Below are 12,743 nucleotides of genomic sequence, written 5' to 3' on the forward strand. Positions count from 1 at the left end.
GTGACTAGCCCCTAGCCCATCCCCCCATCAGAGGCCCCGATCTCGCACCAGAAGGTACCAAGCACAGGCCCCCCCCCCCCCCATTGCGATCCCCCCAAAGGACCCTAAACAGTGCGCCCTCCAACCCCCACTCTCTGTCCAGGCTGAAAACAATCTTAGATAAAACATTACAGTACAGGATAGTTTAACAAACCGCCGCCACACAAAATGTCTGAAAGCCCCGAGTCCTTTAGTTCCAGTCCAGCTTCTTTTTCTTAGTAAAAGTCCTAGTCAGAGCAACTTTAAGTTAACAGGCCGCCGCCACTGTACAGCACTGAAAGAACTCAGTGCCCATTAGTTCAAGTCCAGCTTCTTGTCTTTAATAAAGGTCCAAACCTGTTCTGGTGTCTCAAAGTAGTAGTGGAGTTCCTCAAACGTAACCCAAAGCTTTGCAGGATATAGCATTCCAAACCTCACCTCCTTTTTGTAGAGGGCTGCCTTTACCTTGATGAATCCTGCACGCCTCCTGGCCAGCTCCGGTCCCAAGTCCTGGTAAATGCGCACCTCGCAGTTCTCCCATCTGCTGCTCCCCTCCGCCTTGGCCCATCGCAGCACACGTTCCCTGTCAGCAAGCCGGTGAAAGCGGACCACCAAGGCCCTCGGTCGGTCGCCCATCCTGGCTTTCCTTGCGGGGGCTCTATGTGCCCCATCCAACTCCAGGGGTCGAGGGAAGGCCTCCGGTCCCATCAGCGCCTCAAGCATACCCGTCACGTATGCGCCCACATCCGACCCCTCGCAGCCCTCGGGGAGGCCAACGATTCTTAAATTCTGCCTCCTGGCTCTGTTCCCCAGCTCTTCAAGCTGCTCCTGCATCCTTCTCTGACGGGCGTTCAGCTCCTCCACCTCGTGCTCCAGCTCCGTTACCGTGCCCTCCTGACTGGAGAGCTTCGCCTCGACCTCCCTGAGCGCCTTCCCTTGGGCCGCCTGTGTCTCGACCATTCGGTCCATCACCGCTCTCATCGGGTCCAGCGTGTCCCTCCTCAGCTCGGCGAAGCAGTTCTTGAAAAACTCCATCTGCTCCTCCCTTGGCCAGTGAGCCTCCGCTCCTCGGTCCCCGCCGTCCGCCATGCTTGGCCGCCCGGCCTGGGTTCCCCGCTGCTCCCGCTTCGATCCTTGCCGCTCCACTCGACCGCTTCTGGTCCAGCCGCCCATACCCCGGGAAGAAAGCCTCTTCCCTGTCGTCTCCTCCACCGATTCAGGCTGCCAGGTACCTCAAAAGTCCATAAACAAAGGTCCGTTTGCCCATCTCGGGCGGGAGCGATCCGACCTGCGACCTGCCTCCTCGAGGGCGCCACCGGAAGCCCGAGAAGGGGGATTAATAATGGGAAATTAGGAAATGACTGAGGCATTTACAGGTATTTTGTGTCGATCTTCTCAGTGGAAGACATAAATAACATGCCAGTAATTGATGGCAAGGAGGCAATGGCAGGTGAGGACCTAGAAACAATCATTATCATGAAGTAGATAGTGTTGAGCAAGCTAATGGGGCAAAAGGTAGACAGGTCATGAGGCCCTGATGGAATGCATCCCAGATTATTAAAAGAGATGGCGAGGGAAATAGCAAATACGCTTGTGATAATTTACCAAAATTTTCTGGACTCTGGTACAGTTCAGGCAGATTGGAAAACAGCAAATGTGACACCACTATTTAAAAAAGGAGGTAGATAAAAGGTGGGTAATTATAGGCCAGTAGCTTAACTTCTGTAGTGGGGAAAATGCTTGAATCTATCGTCAAGGAAGAAATAGCAAGATAGATCTGGATAGAAATTGTCACATTGGGCAGGAGCAGCATGGGTTCATGAAAGGCAGATCATGTTTGACTAATTTACTGGAATTCTTTGAGGACATTACAAGCGCGGTGGACAATGAGGAACCGGTGGTTGTGGCATATCTGGATTTCCAGACGCCATTCGACAAGGTGCTGCATAAGATAAAGGTGCACGGCATTACGGGTAATGTATTAGCATGGTAGAGGATTGGTTAACTAACAGGAAGCTATGAGTGAGGATAAATGGGTGTTTTACTGGTTGACGATCGGTGGCTCGTGGTGTGCCTCAGAGACTGCAATTGTTTACAATTTACATAGATGATTTGGAGTTGGGGATAAAGTCTAATTTGTCAAAGTTTGCAGATAACACTAAGATAAGTGGTAGAGCAAAGTGTGCAGAGGACACTGAAAGTGTGCAGAGGGATATAGATAGTTTAAGTGAGTGGGCAAGGGTCTGGCAGATGGAGTGCAATGTTGGTAAATGTGAGGTAATCCATTTTGGCAGGAGAAAAGCAAAATGGACTATTATTTAAATGGTAAAAATATTGCAGCGTGCTGCTGTGCAGAGGGACCTGGGTGTCCTTGTGCATGAATTGCAAAAGGTTGGTTTGCAGGTGCATCAAGTAATTAAGAAGGCAAATGGAATTTTGTCCTTAATTGCTAGAGGGATGGAGGTTAAAAGCAGGGAAGTTACGTTGTAGTTGTATAGGGTGCTGGTGAGGCCACACCTGGAGTATTTTGTATAGTTTTGGTCTCCTTACTTGAGAAAAGATGTGCTGGCACAGGAGGTTGTGCAGAGGAGATTCACTGGGTTGATTCTGGAGTTGAGAGGATTAGTTTATGAGGACAGATTGAATAGACTGAGATTATATGCATTGGAATTTAGAAGAATGAGGCTGGGGGGGGATCTCCTCCATCACCAACATCTTCTCCTACAAGACAAACAGACAATGCTGGAAACTCTCAGCAGCTCTGATAGCATCTGTGGAGAGAGAAGAGAGCTAACGTTTTAAGTCTGGATGACTCTTCATCAGGTGTTCTCCCACAAGACTTCCCCAGGACTCTCCCCACTGCCTTGTAAAATTGTGCCATTCAGCATGGATTGGCTCCAAAAAATGTTTTCACCATTTTTGCACTGCAAGATCATTCACCTGATCTTCCAATTGCAATTTGGATTTTTCCACAATGCTCCCTGCCTGAATCAGCATGGTAGCACAGTGGGTAGCACTGTGACTGCACAGCGCTCCAGGGTCCCAGGTTCGATTCCCGGCTGGGTCACAATCTGTGCTGAGTCTGCACATTCTTCCCCTGTCTGCGTGGGTTTCCTCCGGGTGCTCCGGTTTCTTCCCACTAGTCCTGAAAGATATGCTGTTAAGTAATTTGGACATTCTGAATTCTCCCTCTGTGTACCCGAACTAGGGGCTTTTCACAGTACCTACATTGCAATGTAAGCCTACTTGTGACAATAAAGATTATTATTATCTCCTTGATCAAATGACCGAACTTAGAAATGATTAGTTATATACTGAGGTGATTGTTCATTTAAGGGCAACACAGCAGAGTAAGGGGCCCTTGGCCTGTGCGACCAATCGGGACTCGAAGTGTGAAATCACCCCATGGTGAGAGTCTCCTAGGCAAAGAGACATTGTGGAAGCCAGCTCCAGCTATGAGGCTGCTTTACAATTCTTATTAATAAACACCTTTTTTGTTTTCACTGATTAAGTTTGTGAAAGTGCATCTTTACATGTACCCTGAGAAGAGGAGAGAAATAAGGATATATGAGCATTATAAATGACAAATAAAAATAGCATGAGCAAAGAACATTTCTGCTGGGAAGAAAGCAGTGCAGGACAGGGGGAGATTTGAAGCATATTCTGTGTGGTTTTAAATTAAATATGCTTCATACTGCAGGTGAATATAAGTGTATATGGTCATTTTTGAATGCATTTCCACAACGTTTGTCTCGCTCTCTTACTATGAGCTTTGTAGATCAATGCATCCTCCAGAGAAATTATCGGTATGACCATTTATGTCTTTTCTCTGGGCGTACTGCCAATCTTCTGCCAAAGTTACATCAGGAGATCGTGACAACCCCCACAGAAATTCATAGCAAGCGTGTTCCCAAAGCTGCCAGCAAGTCACTGTTCAAAGATCACAGCCTTCATTGTAAAAGCAGCTAATGCCACCTTAGCTTAATAAGACCTCAGCACTGAAAGGAAGAATAAGCTTTGCAGTTGTGAGAGAGTGAATTGCATGTTTTTGTTGCAGTAAATGGCACCGGCAGGACCTGGAGACGTTACCCTGCCATCCTCTGTAACAATGCCAGAAAAACATTAAATGTGTTATGGATGAGCTGTGATACAAATTAAATCATCCTCTGCGTGGATTTATTACTGGGATAAGTGACTCACTGTGGCATAACATCCCAGGAGAATTCATGTAAAGTTCGACACTTAACCGTGTGTAGTGTAGCTCACTGAATATCATAGATTTGGAGAATAGGTTGTGGAGGCAGTGAAAATGCCACTTCCTGAGTGGATTATAGGAGTATAGATGTTGCAAGGCGAGACAAGACCAAATTTAATCTAATTTGTTTTCTACCATTGTGGTTGTCGCATGATACAATAATTAAGCTGTTGACTAATCAATATCTATCAATTAGTTTACAAGCAGCCCAGAAACGACACAAGTAAACAACAGTTGTGCAGAGCTTTGGGAACCATAGATCCAAAAGTCACCTTTTCATTCCCAAGCATGTGTCAGGTCTCAGATTACTCTTATACAGTACCTCGAAGTGTTAATTTTCTGAAATAATGTATGTAATTTGAAGGAATCAACTGTAACTGCTTACACCATCTCTCAAGGGAGCGTGTTCCATAGATTGACCATTCACTCAATGGATGATCCTCCAGTTTGGTTTTGAATTATCCCCTCAAGTGGAGGCTGTGTCCTCTGGTTTTATGCACCGGACAAGGAGAAATAGCTTGTCGTAGTTGACGCTAGCTGGAGACAATAAAACCATAAAAATTTCAATCACTTCACCTCTCAACCTCCTTCTTTTCAATTTGCCCACAGCTGTTCTGTAGATGACAAAACTTTTTAATCTGCGTGCTGTTGCCCTGGAGAGTATCTTGGTGGGCAGATGGTCAAAGTTTGAACTTACAAGGGCTGATTGTAATTATTGACAGAGGTTGAAAATGGTGGCAGCAAATCAGCTGCTCATTACACATTGCAGTCAATGGAATGGTCAGTGTAACAACTTTCTTGACCTTGTTTTCAGCCCCAAGTCCTAAGGTACCAGTTTAACAACAAGCTTGCCTTAAGAAGCAAAAGGAAATAAATATAACTCAATATTAAAACCATGAGGTAAATTTGTGACAAAGGCATCTTGCCAAAGGTGGAAAGCTTTTGCTATTTGAAGGCCTTTTCTATCCAGAAGGTGCTTCTCATTCCGACTGGTTGCTGACAGAAAAGGCAAAAACTGGCATAAATATCACATTTTGGTGCGACGGGTTGAATGAAATATGAGACCTTAGTGAGGCTTGCCTGTGGATGAATTTACACTAACGAGGGCTTTATGACGATGTTAGAATTGCAAAGATGCTTTGTAACCATTTAATTGCTTGTTTGAAGTGAGGCATCTCACTGTTCTCCCAGATAACTACTTCGCTGGTGCTGCTTTATAAAGGAATACTGGCTCAAACACCACAAACAACCTCTCCGAATGGAGTTTTCATATCCACAAGATGCACCAGAAGGGACCGAGGTTTACAATCCTAAATAAAACATGACACTTCCAACAATGCAGGATTCCCTCAGTACTGTGCACAGCTGTCAGACTGGTTTATATACCATGAGGCTTGAATCCACAGCCTTCTGATTCAGAAGTGAGAACATAGAACGATACAGCGCAGTACAGGCCCTTCGGCCCACGATGTTGCACCGATGACTGACATGACTGAGCCAAGCCAATTCCTGAGATCCATTGATGCTTCATCACTGTATTATATCACCCTGCGTGCAACTGGGGCACAACAGACTTTGGGCATCCGCTTCAGATAACATGGTAAACCAGTATCTGAACATTGCTGGAACCCAAGAATGGATTATTGGCCCTCTTGAGCCATATGATATTCAAGCACTGGAGGCAGCATAAAGAATACCTATGAGGCTGATTCCGAGCACCAGGGTCGGAATACTCCTGTCGTTGGGATTCTCTGTTCCCGTCGGCAAGCCACCCCCTCCCATGGGTTTCCCAGCAGCGTGGGATGACTTCAATGGGAAATCTCATTGAGAAGTGGCAGGAGTATAGAATCCCACCACCGAGAAACACGCATCTGGGGGACCGGAGAATGCAGCCCATGTCTCAGCTGTTTCTGGCATGCTGTCCAATTCCCCTCATTGAACCAGGTTTGATGGTAAGGCTAGAGCGGGGGAAATGCCGGGCCATGTGGTTACAGGTTGTGATTGAATACAATTCTACTCAGTGGCAGCACGGTGGTGCAGTGGTTAGCACTGCTGCCTTACGGCGCCAGGGTCCTAGGTTCGATCCCAGCTCTGGGTCACTGTCCGTGTGGACATTCTCCCCGTGTCTGTGTTGGTCTGACTCCCACAATCCAAAAAGATGTGCAAGGTAGGTGAGTTGACCATGCTAAATTGTCTCTTAATTGGAAAAAACAAGAATTGGGTATTCTACATTGATATTTAAAAAAAATACGATTCTACTTCTGCGGATGGCCCTTAGCGCCTCTTGGACGTTCAGTTTAGAACTGCTCGATCTGTTCTCAATCTTATCCTCTCTATCGCGGTTGTAATGCCACACATAATGGAGGATGGCAATCGAGTTTGATCTTCACGAGGACTGTGCACTGGTCATTCCTAGTGCTATCGTCATGGACAAGCAGCGGAATACTCCGCTCCGCTGGCAGCGCGCACACGCTTGCGGGTTTCCCGACGGCTTGGGGTGGCCATAATGAGAAAATCCCATTGGCCTGCTGCAGGAGTGGAGAACCGTGCCCAAGATGCTTTTAAAACAGGTAGGATCGAGGCAAAAAATAGGTTTTTCCTTTGTGTTGGTTCTCTCACCGCCTTGCAGATATGTCCTTCAGGACTTAGTCAGTTTGGTGGGTGGGTGGTGGGTCCAGGTTTTGTTCTCATTAAACTTTTCATGGTGGTTTCTTACAATTCAACACTTTCCTAGGTTATGCTTGAGGGCAGCTAAGAGGGGAGTCAACCACATTGGTGTGGATCTGAAGTCACAGATTTCCTTCCTAAAGGACATTTGTGATCCAGATGGGTTTTTACGACAATCAACATTGGTTCCATGTTTATCATTTAGACTTGTAATTCTGGCATTTTTTAAATTGAATTCACATTTCACCATCTGCTGGGGTGGGATTTGAACCCAGGTCTCCAGAGCATTACCTGGGTCTCTGGATTACTAGTCCAGTGACAATACCACAACACCACTGCCTCCCCACAAGTGCTGCAATCTAATGGTTACTAATCCTGATTCAGCATTTTATTAGGCTTATTTAAATTCTCAGCCACCATGGTGGAATCTGAACTCCGACCTGGGATGATTCGCCTAGTTGCTAGTCTAGTAACATAACCGCAGTGTTAAAATACCCACAAATATTGCGCACATTCATGTGATTTTGATTAATGTGGGACATTTTTGTTATGTTAGAGGTGCTCAGAAAAATGTAAGCTGCTATAATGTGGATGTATACATTGACAACTTCTTGCATCTAGTTTAAGAAAAGGGGAAGTGTCATGGTGGAACAGTCGCTGAAGGTTGGCATGCAGGTACAGCAGGCGGTGAGGAAAGCTAATGGCATGCTGGACTTCATAGTGAGAGGATTTGAGTATAGGAGTAGGGATGTCTTGCTCCGGTTATACAGGGCCTTGGTGAGGCCACACCTTGGGTATTGTGTGCAGTTTTGGTCTCCTAGTTTGAGGAAGGACATTCTTGCTGTTGAGAGTGTCCAGCGAAGGTTCACCAGACTAATTCCTGCGATGGCAGGACTGACATATGAAGAAAGACTGAATCAACTGGGCTTGTACTCAATAGAGTGTGGAAGAATGAAAGGGAATCTCATAGAAACATATAAAATCCTGATGGGACTGGACAGGCTAGATGTTGGGAAAATATTCCCGATGCTGGGGACGTTCAGAACTAGAGGTCACAGCCTAAGAATAAGGGATAAGCCATTCAGGACTAAGATGAGGAAGAACTTCTTTCAGAGAGTTGGGAACTTGTGGAATTCCCTACCACAGTAAGCTGTTGGGGCCAGTTGTTGGATATATTCAAGAAGGAGTTGGACATGGCCCTTGCGGCTAAAGGGATCAAGGGGCATGGAGAAAAAGCGGGAGTGGGATACTGAATTTGCATGATCAGCCATGATCATTTTGAATGGTGGTGCAGGCTCGAAAGGCTGAATGGCCTACTCCTGCACCTATTTTCTATATTTCTACGTCTATGTCCTAGGTTTGTGATCTAGGAATTATTTGTTGTTTCGAGCTCTTCATGCAGCCACCATGCAGGGTTTGGCTGTCTGTTTTCTAGAACTGCGATCAAATTCCTCTTGCATAAATGCAAGGCAGCAAGCTCACAGTTAGCTGCCAATATGCTTGGCGACATTGACCATTTGGAATGAAATGCCAAAACGCATTGAATACTCCACTGGTTTGTGGTATAGGGACTATCCAACAGGAGGCAGTTGATGGTTTAATGGTCTCATTGTATTGGCTGTTAACATTTTGCTCTTCTATTTGACAATCTGGGCAAAGTGACACTTTATCAGCTGGGAATAACGCCTTAAAATTCCAGGAAAGGTCCTTAATTTAATGTACTTCCCAATGGTTTCAAATTTGCAGGATTGTTGAAAGAAAGGAAATAAAAAGCAGGAAAGCCATTGTGAAAACCCTTCTGTTTAATACACAGCATAGAAATATATACATATCACAGATCTTCCTTCGATAAAATACAAACAAATATGAAAATTACAAAGAAAGAACGGATGCGCAACATTTTTGTCCGGTGGTTTCAACTGTTTTACACCCAAACTTTCTCAGGAGTGTGTCTCCATATTTTCATTCAGACTGCCCAGACATTTTTTACCCAAACTGGAATAGAAAAGGCTTATGGTGTGGGAACATCATATTCAATGTTGCTCTTTATACATTATGGAACTTTATTTCGAAAACCATTGTTGGAATGTCTACTGAGACATAGAATGGCTTTAAGCTTTCAATCAGCACTAATTTACTGTAAGTATTTGTCTTACATTCATTCCACGGGACATTGAATTAAGTGCATTCCATTTCGGAATTTTATATGCACTTGTTTTGAGGTTGCTGTTACAAATAAAAAATAAATGGATGTCTGGATTTTTGCTAACTCAATGGAAATCCTTGGAGTTATTTCCTGTCCACTCACAGAGTAATATTTTCCATTAATTCAATGTTCCTTGCTAACTTTCTGCTGAGCACAATCACCTCAAGCAGGGTTTTGCCCATTGGCTACTTTTAAGCCACACCGTCATGTGATAGAAGGCTATACCAGCAGTTCTCCTCATGCTTCCAGTTCCAGTACCACTGATACCATTTTAGACAATTGTAAGATGGAGACCAAGCGCTTTCCCACAGGGATCCTTTTGACTACCACACGGAGGCTGGATTAGCCCTGTCTCCGAATTGCATTTCTTTGCTTTCATTCACTCAACTGTAAGAGAAGGAGAGACAGAAAAGGAACGGTATTGAGCACCAGCTCTCTCAACATTTATCAGTCCAGTGGGCCAGACATATGGGGCAGCAAGACTACCCTGTTCCACGAAGGTCCCTAAACTGCTTTACAAATCCTACAGAATGCTATCTGAATACTGCTTTCAATCATAAATAATAAATTATTCCTTTTTTCCATATTTCTTTTTTAATTGACGCCATACATCTCACTCTGGATCATTCCTTCCACCCATTAGGATACGCCAACAGTGACTTATAATGTTAAAAACCTTCCTCAGCAGTGCACCAGGAACTTCATTAGAATTCCTGCTGCAGGAATGCTGTTTGCAATCACACAAGACAAATTGAGTTATTCATTTGAATCTGCGGTGCTCCATAATAAACTAGTTTTAAAAATACTCACAATGCATTATCAGATTCCTTTAACATTCATCGAGGAAAGGAATATTAAAAATGTAACCGGTTTACGTACTGATTTGTCGGGGCCACTGTTTATAGATAATTGGTGCACCAACACCCCCCCCCCCCCGTTGCTTATCTATTTTAGTGGGACTGGGTGCTGTCACATTCCCTGAACTCTGACCTTGCTGGAATATCAGGAAATGCTGAATAAACAGGAAGTGTCAGTGTGGGGGATTTGCACGCCCATTAATGGTTAATTCAGGAAACTATGGGACACTGCCGCTCGCAGTGGATTGTACTCCGAGGTCCCACCACAACAAACCACAAATAGAGTGCTGTAGGAAAAGATTAAATTTAATTGAATCTTTGGAAGGCAGTAGTCATAGATTTGAGTACACGATACAACACAACAGTGCGAATTGTCTAGGCTTTCTGTGTGTCAAGAATACAAACATTTTTGAGTTAAGGCTTTTCTTTCTCTTCGTTTTTCAAAGCAACAATTTACTCAACCAATAATGCCAATAAAAAACTCATAGGAAAAGTGATCCAGAAGAGAAACTTCCACAGCGATACAAAACATGAAACAATACCATACAAGAAACATGTCAACCATATAATTCTAGATAATCTTTTAATAATTCTTCAATAACAAAACTTTTTTTTTCCTTTTTTTGTCTAAACTGATATTGCATAACAGAAATAATGTAGAATCAAATCTGTCTCTAACACTGTTCTGATAGCAAACTCTTCTAACAGAAGGAAAAATAAAATCAACTTCATATAGCGCGTATTTCAGTGCAAGCAATTGTTAATTCAGGCCACTGGCCTGAAGCCAATCACAATGTTACCAGCGTACGGACAAGTTGCCCTGTGAAGCATGTTATGAAATCATATCATTTACCCTTATTATAAAGGTCATGGCCCCCTCAGTATCCAATGAGGCTTTATGCTAATTGCTCTCCAAGCAGGGAGGGGGTGGGGAAATTAAAATACTGTATACTCAAAGTATAAAATCTGGACTAATATACAAAAACATAGGATTTTAAAGCCCTTTGGAAACATATTTTATGAAGCTAAGTCATTATACAAATAGAATGATACAAATTTATAACTCTTTACAGAAAATGATAAATACTTGTAAAATGATCTCACTTGGTCTCAACACCAGCATTTGTTTATTTAAAACTTTAATTTAAAAATTAAAAAGCAGACTGTACATAATTCTTTTTTTTTACATAGCATCCCGTTTGATTGCTTTAACAGTTGCTCCTGAGAAAAGCTTGGCTCAGTCACAGACCAGCATTATCCAGAGCTCTTCTTGTCTTTCCTAAGACAAACAATTACAAAAAAAACCTCAAAGAATTCCACAGTTTCAGGCATTCTTCCGCAGTCATTTTAAACCCCTTGAGTGCTTCTTTCTCATGCCTCAGAGTACGAGTTCTGTGAGCTCAGTTTGTCCTTTTTCAGCTTTACTCCGTCCACAAGTTCGAAGTTGTAGCTCTCGAGAGCAGATAGATTCCTGTCAGCAAGTGCACTGTGCCAACAGGCACAGTACAGGACAACCCCGCAGATAGCCCCCAGAATGACTCCCAATGCACTCATCGCTATGATTGTAATAAGGATAGGGTCAAGGGTCTTCAGTACATTTCCAGGACCTCCAGAATTCTCAAAGAAGGTTTTGTCAGTGGGCTCCTCGGGGTCCACAGCTGAAATAAAAAAGATAAATTAATAACCTTTGAAAAGTCTGGTCTTTTGGATTATTCAGAAGATTATTCAGCCTTGAACATATTTAACAACCCAGCCTTCAACAGTCCTCTGTGGTAAAGAATTCCACTGATTCACTACCCTCTCAGAAAAGCAATACCTCCTCAACTCTGTCTTAAATGGGTGACCTCATACTCTTTGATTATGCCCTCTGGTCCTAGACTCTCCAACAAGAGGAATTATCCTCTCAACGTCTACCTTGCTAAGGCCCCTGCGAATCATATATGTCACACTAAGATTGCTTTTCACTCTTCCAAACTCCAATGAGTACAGACCCAACCTACTCAACCTCTCCTAATAGGAAAATCCTTTCATACCCAGGGTTCAACCTGGTGAATCTTCTCTGGACTGTCTCCAATGACAGTATTTCTTTCCTGAGATAAGGGGCCCAAAACTGTTAGTGATACGGTATATGGTCAAATTTCTGAAGAACAATTAGGTACAGCATTTCACCAGAAATACATTTCCTTTTATTTTTCTGTGCTCTTTTGTAGAGATAAAGGTAAAGGATGACAGTGTCATGGAAAACTATTTCAATTCAGGCACTCAGTATCAAACACAGCTGGGTCAGGTACAGCACAGGTTGGATGCAGAGTAAAGCCCCACCTGCTCCACAAATGTGCATTAAACTCCAGTCACGAAAGAGACACCCATTGCTGCATCACTGAAGCGGTTTTCATTTCCCACACCAACCTCAGTTTTTGAGTGGGATGCATATTAAAACTGAATTAGGTCAGTTTTGAGTGCAGGCCCACACCCATCCAGTTGAGACTTCCAAAGCTCATTTCTTGTCTGATCCTTCCAGTCAGCACGGACAGAGCCATTCTGGGCTGGATTTCAAATGGAGGATGATTTCTCCCAGTCGCTGTATGTGTGGCATTGTAATAAATGATATTTCCTCTACTCAGTGTTTCCAGTCCCAGTGAAATTGTGAGCATAGTAAAAAGGCAATTTAAAGCATTGAGTCAATTCCACCATTTGATTAACCAAGGAAATGCTTTATCTTTTTCAGCATGTTCAGCAA

General features: G+C 43.8%; 1 protein-coding gene across 4 annotated transcripts in view; it reads right to left on the reverse strand.

The window, feature by feature from the left end:
• Positions 1-8,724: 8,724 nt before the first annotated feature.
• Positions 8,725-12,743, reverse strand: part of nrp1a (neuropilin 1a) — a 239,642-nt gene continuing 235,623 nt past the window's right edge. For all 4 annotated transcript variants that reach the window (XM_038798278.1, XM_038798281.1, XM_038798280.1 and 1 more), the window contains one exon: positions 8,725-11,661. In XM_038798278.1, coding sequence (XP_038654206.1) covers positions 11,375-11,661 — 287 coding nt within the window. In that variant the 3' untranslated portion in view covers positions 8,725-11,374. The remainder of the gene's footprint in view (positions 11,662-12,743) is intronic.

The sequence above is a fragment of the Scyliorhinus canicula genome, chromosome 5 (genome assembly GCF_902713615.1).
Source record: "Scyliorhinus canicula chromosome 5, sScyCan1.1, whole genome shotgun sequence".
Classification (NCBI taxonomy): Eukaryota; Metazoa; Chordata; class Chondrichthyes; order Carcharhiniformes; family Scyliorhinidae; genus Scyliorhinus; species Scyliorhinus canicula.